The 8102-nt window shown below is 35.2% G+C and overlaps 1 protein-coding gene across 3 annotated transcripts; it reads left to right on the top strand.

Moving 5' to 3' along the window:
* The first annotated feature begins 684 nt into the window (after nt 1-684).
* LOC133822768 (receptor-like protein 4) lies at nt 685-7431 on the top strand. Of its 3 annotated transcripts, none has more exons than XM_062255208.1 (9): nt 685-1039; nt 1125-2177; nt 2731-2881; nt 3230-3301; nt 4219-4287; nt 4707-4775; nt 5232-5309; nt 5627-5859; nt 6651-7431. In XM_062255208.1, the coding sequence occupies exons 1-9, from the start codon at nt 949-951 to the stop codon at nt 6755-6757; spliced, it is 1923 nt and encodes a 640-aa protein (XP_062111192.1). In that variant the 5' UTR covers nt 685-948; the 3' UTR covers nt 6758-7431. The 3 variants fall into 3 exon arrangements, with proteins under 3 accessions (XP_062111192.1, XP_062111194.1, XP_062111193.1); XM_062255209.1 differs by having other exon boundaries at nt 688-1039; nt 5651-5859; XM_062255210.1 differs by lacking the exon at nt 5232-5309 and having other exon boundaries at nt 686-1039; nt 5651-5859.
* Nucleotides 7432-8102: the final 671 nt, after the last annotated feature.

Genomic DNA, 8102 nt, shown 5'->3' with positions numbered 1-8102 from the left:
TTCACGTGATAGTCAAAGATTTCACAAACAAACCCAACAAACAAAGCTTAATATTTTTCTTCCACTTTCTTATGAGTGAGCCAGTCACGGACTCATTACCCACAAATACTACTACTTTTTCATTTTCTTCAATAACTTAGTTAAGAATAGTTTCACAATATAAACACAAAGTGAAAGTGATACATTTTAAGGAAACTGGATATAATAATAGAGAAATTTTATTATAGGGTATCAATTTTGCTTTTACACTTAGCAGCAGTTCTATTTTCAATAATTATAATCTAATTTTTTTTATATTACAATGTAGATACTTATATTAGATATTTTAATAATTTTTAAAAATTTCTAAATAATTTATTGATGAAAAAAATTAGTTTATAATAGTTAATATGCGCCAATAAAAAAAATAAGACTGTACGTAGTAATGTCAAAAGTCAAAATTAGTGTTATAAAAATATTCTAATATAAACAACTCCTAACCTGACTCGGTACTCAAAAAAGTAAAAGGTTGGTTGAATTGCATTAACAATTTCAGGCAATTCTAAACCAATTGAATTCTCTCTTCAATTATTATTAGTTTGCCATAAAGTGACTTTAATACATTAATAAAGTCATATTACAGTGACCTGACTTAACGTTATGGATACCATAACAATCAGTAAATATATCTACAAACTCTCCCCCAAAATCCCGATCTCAAGCCAAAGTAATGTCTAATTTTTGACTAAAAAAAAACCCAAAATCCACTACTTCACCACCAATTTTGGCTCACTCACTCCCTCTCTCCCGCAAATTTCGCCATTTTACTACAACTACTTCTGCTTCTTCTACTGTTTCTTTCTGTTTTTCTACTTAGGACTCTTCCGTCGATAATGTCCTAATAATACTAACTCAATTCTATATATAAAAGAAATTAATAATAAAACAGACAGTTAAAAAACAAAAAAAATGTCCATCTCTCTCTTCCTCTCAATCTCACTCTTCTGCCTCTACTATTCAATCTCCACCGCCCAATCTCCGCCGCAGTCCTATCCCTACGGTGGTTATTCGTTCTCAATCTCTATCTTTTCAGCTTTGCTCTGAGTAATTTAACTGACAGTTTTTTTTTTTTTTTTTAAATTCAGGAATCTCGTACCACATAGACTGCGGCGGCTCAACCGAATTGACGGACCGGTTCAATACGGCCTGGGAAGCGGACCGGTTTTACACCGGCGGGTCGACTGGACTTGTGTCTGAGCCGCTTCGCTTCGGCCACCCGCAGGAGAAGACGCTCCGTTACTTTCCTCCGTCATCCGGAAAGAAGAACTGTTACGTCATCCCTAACCTTCCAAACGGACGTTACTACGTTCGTACATTCACCGTTTACGATAACTACGATGGAAAATCTCACTCTCCTTCCTTCGATGCCTCCGTCGAGGGCACCGTTGTCTTCAGCTGGCGCTCGCCGTGGTCGGAGGACCTCGCTCGCTCCGGAGCTTACTCTGATCTATTCGTCTTTGTTTCTGACGGCCAAGCTGACGTGTGTTTTTACAGCATTGCCACTGATCCGCCGGTAATCGGCTCACTCGAGCTCGTGCAGGTCGATCCTTCGTCGTACGATTCCGGCGAAATTGGCCAGGGTTATATTCTCGTTAACTATGGCAGGTTGTCTTGCGGTTCGAGCCAGTGGGGTCCCGGGTTCAGCAACGATACGGACCTGTTTGGACGGTCGTGGCAGTCCGATTCCGATTTCCGAATGTCGGAATCGGAAAAATCCGTCAAGCCCGTAATTACAAAGAACCACATCGCCGGGACCGAGATAAGCCCTAATTACTTCCCTATGAGACTGTACCAGACAGCGGTGACGGTCGGAGACAAGGAAGTGTTGGAGTACGAGTTGGAGGTGGACGCGAAGCTGGATTACTTGTTGTGGTTTCATTTTGCTGAGATCGACCCGACCGTGAAGAAAGCTGGGGAGAGAGTTTTCGATATTTACATAAACGAGAAGAAGGTGAAGCGAATTGATATATTCAAAGAAGTTGGGAGCTTCCATGCGTATAGTTGGAACTATACAGTGAAGAATTTGAGCAGTACGGACCTTAATGTGAAACTTGAGACGGTGGCGGGTGCGGTTTTGATAAGCGGGCTAGAGAATTACGCTCTGGTTCCGGCTGATCTTGCCACTGTTCCTGAACAAGGTGTGTGAAAATTTTCTACTCTCCCAAACACTCAATTATCTTCTACTTTTAAAGATATAATAAAATGATAGAGAAAGGGGAAATTCGTGTTATTCCACAATTGGAAAGATAGTTGATTATAACTTGCGTCTTTCATACTTCAACTAGTATGTACTTAATTTTGTTAATTTCGTTAGCTCAACACTTGCAGAACATTGTAGGAAAGTAATTTTGAATTCCAAGAAAATATTTTCTTTACTTATGGAGAGTATAAAATTAGTAGAATATGGCTACTTTTTATAGTTACTAAGATAGTAGAATTTGAATTTGGAACAAGAAAAGGAGGTCTTCATTAATTTCCTTGCATTCTCTTTTTCGGCAATCAATTGAACTAGAACAAGCAATGATGGAGCCAGAAATAAGCAAGGAGGCTGGCTATATAGTGTAAACTGTGTAGAGTCGTGAGATACATTTGTAAATGTTTATTGTATCTTTTTTTAACAGAACTTGTGCATCAAAATGGGTTTACATCTTTCTCCATTATTAGTCATACTAATTGGGGCTTCTTCTGTAGTGACTGCTATGAAAGCATTAAAGGAGTCTCTTAAAATTCCCGATAGAATGGGTTGGAATGGGGATCCTTGTGCTCCTACTACCTGGGATGCTTGGGAGGGAGTTACATGCCACAAAAACAAGAATGGAACTGCCCTTGTGATATCTCAAATGTAAGTTATCCACTTATCCTCTTCACTTTCTTTTGGGTTCTATTCTAACAGCCAGCAAGTTGAACTTTTAGTCCATTAAAATGGCTAGAAACCCTTTACCATTTGGTGAACGTAAATGTGACTTCTAATGGCCATTCTTATGGAGACATTCCAATTCATAACTGTTCAACAGCCAGCATAGACACAAAATAACAAACTCTGTTTTTTTTAGATCATTGATAAAGCTATGCACAATCGCAATGTAGGAACGTAGCCTTTGGGAATATCATTTATTCCTGTTACCGTAAATATTTTAATTCTTCAACCTTATCCAGTAATTCTGAATTTTAGTCGTCAAATATTTTTCAGAGACCTTGGGAGTCAAGGCTTGAAAGGGTCTATCAGTGATCAGATTAGTCTTCTGTCAAACTTGGTAAGCCTGTAAGTACCACTGCCTTCTTTACCGATCAATCAATGGGTATTTAAGTCACTTATACATTCAAAGATTAAATCTGTGCATTTAACTTATATGCAGCTGTAAATGCTTGATGTATATCCCTGCTTATTTTTTTTTTCAATCTATTGTCATCGTTTTCACTTCTTTTTTTTAAAACTACTCAAGGAAAAATCTATGTGATTATGTAGTTGTAAAATGTTTGATGTGTATCCTTCTCACAACTGATCGATCTCTAGCTACAATGTCTTTCAATTCACTCATGGCTTTGATTTTTTTTTCACCCATTTTTTGTGTTCAGTAAAAACTGTCACTCTCTAAAATGAAGTCATACACTGTAACCGAATGCAACCAAATCTCTGTTTAAAATTAACACGAGTTTTTTTGTATTAACAAAATCATGATGCCCAGGCATTTTTTTACATATTTAAAGTTATGCTTAATTGGCATTGAAAAAAAAAGGATCCATTGTTCATGCTACCTTGACGGAGCTTTGACACGCATGCATTTGTAATAATTTGAGGAATAAATGTTCTTCCTGGTTATAAGGAAAGTAAATTCCATTTCTCTTCATAAATATTTAAAACTATTGTCTTTAAGCCTACCCTTTTCTTTTTTCACTGTAGGTTTTAATTATTGCTGCTGCTAAATATACTAATTGAATCTAAGTATACGTGTAGGCGTTAAATCCAAGTATAGATTTTGATTACTGTGTTTAAATATATGTTTATATGCTATTTGAGGTTCGATAAATGTCTTTCTGACTGTACATATATTGTCTGCTTAAAGCAAAAATACTCAATATATGCATGCTCTTCAACTTTTGTATACTTGTATCTTTCAATTTTGTAGTTATTTTTTCTGATTAGTTAAATCATGAACTATTTCCTTTTCTACTATGTAGGAACTTGAGCTCTAATTCTTTGGGGGGCACTTTACCAGATGGGTTAGGTCAAAAATCTCTCACTCGGCTGTAAGTACAAGTCTTATACGATATTCTTGTTGGATCAAAATATTAATTTCTTCTTAATATCTGTTCAACTTTCAGTTTTTCACCAAAGCAATTTTTCTTGCATGTGGGTTTCCATTATGATTTGACACATAATATTTCTTGCAGATGTATTGACTTTTCTTTCTTAGACTTCTACTCAATGCTGAAAGACGTTAAATATATTAATGTTTAACAGTCTTTATTAAACTCATTTTTAAAAATTCTGTGGTGCACAAAATAATATTTATCAGAAACTCTCAATCATTTGATCTGACTGTAGACTATTTCATTTTTAAAATTTAAAAGGTTTGTTTCTTCTTCAATGTTTCATATGGTACTGATTTGGCAGTCACTTGTACACTTCAGACAATTTTCCCCCTTCTGATTCTTGTGCTTTATAGGGATTTGTCAGACAATCACTTCACTGGATCGATACCAGGAACCCTAACTTCTTCATCTCTGCAACTTGTGTAAGTGAACTTTCCACCTTTTAATTGTTTTTTTTCTGGCATTATATTGTTCAATCTAAAAATTACTTCTCATCATCACCATTCTAATATTAACCAACAAGTATTGGAGTTGGACTATAGATGAACACTACCATTAAGCACCCGTGCCCCTGGTGGAAATCAGTTTCTGGTAAAATATCAGTGGGAATAGAAAGTTTTGTTTTATTTTGGATCAAACAAATTGCTTAATATGGTGAATTTGTAGTACCATGTTCAAATTGCATCATCTCATATAGATCCCAAAATTTTCTCTATGATACCTATAGAAAAAGGGATTTGATATGTTGCCCTTTTTAAAAAAAATTTGTTTGCTTTAGTGAAATAAAACTCAACTGTTAAACTTTTGTGTTTTATCCCCTGTTAGTATATGTTGTTTTTCCAGGGTAAGTATATTGTAGAAATGTTCCTTCTTACCAGGCTACTGAATGATAACTTATTGGAAGGACGAGTACCAGAGGAATTATATTCTGTTGGTGTGCACGGTGGAGCTATTGAGTATGTCGTACTATAGCCTTCATTACTGATTATGTTCCCCTCCCTTTTTAATTTGAGAAACATATCTGAATTTTCAGCCAAGTATTAGCTATTTTAAAAAATTTAGAATCTTTTCTCTGCTGACTATACTCATTGTAATCAATTTTGAGTGAGTCTAAACTGCTTAATAAGGAATTCATCTGCGTGAAGCCTGTCCATGAACATACTAAGTAATCGAATTCTGTTGTTAGTCTTTCTTCTTTTTGTTAGCTAATGAGGAAGTGAACAATTATGCTTTGAAACTACCTATAATCTTATAGCCAATGCTTAATTTATAGACATATAATATATATTCTGGGCAGCCTCTCTGGCAACAAAGGGTTATGTGGAGTGTCTCCTTTAACAGAATGCCCCTTATTTTGGGAAAATGGTGGCCTATCGTATAAAGGAAAAATTGCAGTAGGAGTATCAAGTGCTTTCGTTTTCTGCATGCTGTTGTTAGTGGTATACATCATCTGCCTCCGAAGGAGCAGACATGATTATGACTTTGGACTACCTCAAGATTTGATGTGTAAGTATGCTTCCCAATTATTTTAAGTTCCCCCATTATTCTTTCATTTGGTATTAGTAGATGAATTCAAGTCTGTGTGCCTTGCTATGACAAAGTTATTCATATCATTCTTTACATGAGATCCTGATACAAATAATGGGTATCAATGTTTTTCCAAAGCATCTCCTGTTGGTAATTATTCAGGAAAATAGTTCATAACTTGTAGTCCGTGTAGGGGTAGTGGCAGTTTACCTTGGTTATATCAGCATGTTTAGGTATCTTCATCTTATCTAATGTTGCAAGAGAGATGTCTTTGTCCTTTGGTTGGATCTCCCAAGTGTTACAGACCTTTTACCCTCTTCATTACTAATGTTCCCCACATGTTTACCTGGTAAATTCTGGTTGGTTGTTAGACTTAGTTACAGCTCACAATGTACTCGCACTCTATTCGTCTATTTCAATCTCAACGAAATCTTTAAAATGCACTCTTGTCAGCTTATAACACTTAGTTAATTATACCTTTTGTTGTCCTGACTACAATCAGGTTAATCGATTCTTAATTGTTGTTTGATTATCTCATTTTAACTCTACACGTGTAGTAAACATGCTATTTCTTTTGAACTCTAGCTTAATTAGTATTAATTTCTTCAGAGTTGAAGTTTATTGCTACTAGGGGCCTTTTTTTCATGTGTAAAAACTAAAAACATTTCAAGTATATCAGTTCTCTTACATATCTATGTTTAGGCGTCTATTTGAGCCATTATACTAACACTTGAATTTTAAATTGTTCACATGCTATTTCTACTTCACAGCATTATATGCCAAGAGAAACAGGTATCAAAGGCAAAAATCGCTGATGAATCTTGAAATGGAGAGTCAACACGCCAAGGCACTGCAATCACCTTCTACTCCTCGCTGACAGAGAAATAATCAATCATCATAGCCGTTATGCATACTTACTTAGAAAACGTATGGAAAGGGGAACTTTCAGAAAGCTTGTCTAAAGACGGAAAAATTGCTTTTGCTTGATTTTGATGTGAGAAAGTACCTAGATATGCTCCTCTGCTCCAGTCCAGAAGATTTTGGCTTCTTTCAAACTAATTATTCCCCAATGAGGGCCTCTGGGGCAATTCATTTCATTCTGTCTTCAGGGTGCAATGTATCAGAATATATACTTTACTTACTGACCCAACAAAGGCATCATCACCACCACCATCATCATCATCATCACCACCACCATCATCTTCTCTTCTTTCCTCCCCTTCCCTTGCTATATATATATATCCACATGGCATTTGTTGAGGATATGCTTGTTAGTTAATGATTGACAGCTCTATGCATGGAATTGCAACCACACAACACAATTATACAGATTGGTCCTGAATTCACTTTCTACTGTAGTCATGAACTTTTTTTAAAAAAAAGATCATATTAAACGCTCATTCATTGACCTTAAAACTAGTTTTTAGTACCTTAGCACTGTATCGTCTATACTTTTAGTTTTTGTAATGTAATAATTTTCAGAGAGCTCATTTTTATTGCCCTCTTGGTTTTCTCTATATAAATCATAAATGATACGATACGTTCCACTCAGATTATATCAATGTATAAATATATATATATATATATGTGTATATAATTATGTACTACGTATCAATTTACGATTTCAATTGTTATATTCTCCTCGATCACGCGCATTTCTACGGTGTTCTAAACATGATGCAAATATTTATGGAATCTAATGAGATTTGATGCATGCACACTCCTCCCTTAGGTATATTATTATACATTACACCACTGCTCTCTTGTCATTTTTCTATTTAAAAAAAATGCTATAGATCTAAGAAGTAGGTGAGTTTGATGAAACGTTATGTCTCACTGTAAATGACAACCGATAAAACCAACTATACTCTGTACTCAGCATGAGTCTTGACTTGTTATAGTTTATTATTAATCTATTACTGGGGGTTCTCATATTATATTAAAATTTATGCTAATGGTCTTCAAAAAATTAAAGCAAAGAGACAAAGTTGGTGTTGGTTGGCATTCATGTCATGCTAATAACGTTGAGTCGACATTACTAGGAAATAGATCGATCAGAATAGCAGCAAATATAATTGTTGTTTGATTTTATTAAAAGAGAGGAATCTCTCCTCTCGTGGTTTATGTACACATGATTTGTGACGAAATGTCAAAACGTTTTAAATTAAGTGCAAATGGGGTATTAAACAATAATATATTCCAAACACGGATTTACTCTTTCA

This window comes from Humulus lupulus, chromosome 3 (genome assembly GCF_963169125.1).
Source record: "Humulus lupulus chromosome 3, drHumLupu1.1, whole genome shotgun sequence".
NCBI classification, from domain to species: Eukaryota; Viridiplantae; Streptophyta; class Magnoliopsida; order Rosales; family Cannabaceae; genus Humulus; species Humulus lupulus.
This window is presented reverse-complemented; position numbering and strand designations above follow the sequence as displayed.

Coding starts and splice junctions, on each gene's coding strand:
- LOC133822768 (XM_062255208.1), top strand. CDS start 949: ATGTCCATCTCTCTCTTCCTCTCAATCTCACTCTTCTGCCTCTACTAT. Junction 2,178..2,730: donor TGCCACTGTTCCTGAACAAG/GTGTGTGAAAAT, acceptor CTTCTTCTGTAG/TGACTGCTATGAAAGCATTA. Junction 4,776..5,231: donor TCTTCATCTCTGCAACTTGT/GTAAGTGAACTT, acceptor CCTTCTTACCAG/GCTACTGAATGATAACTTAT.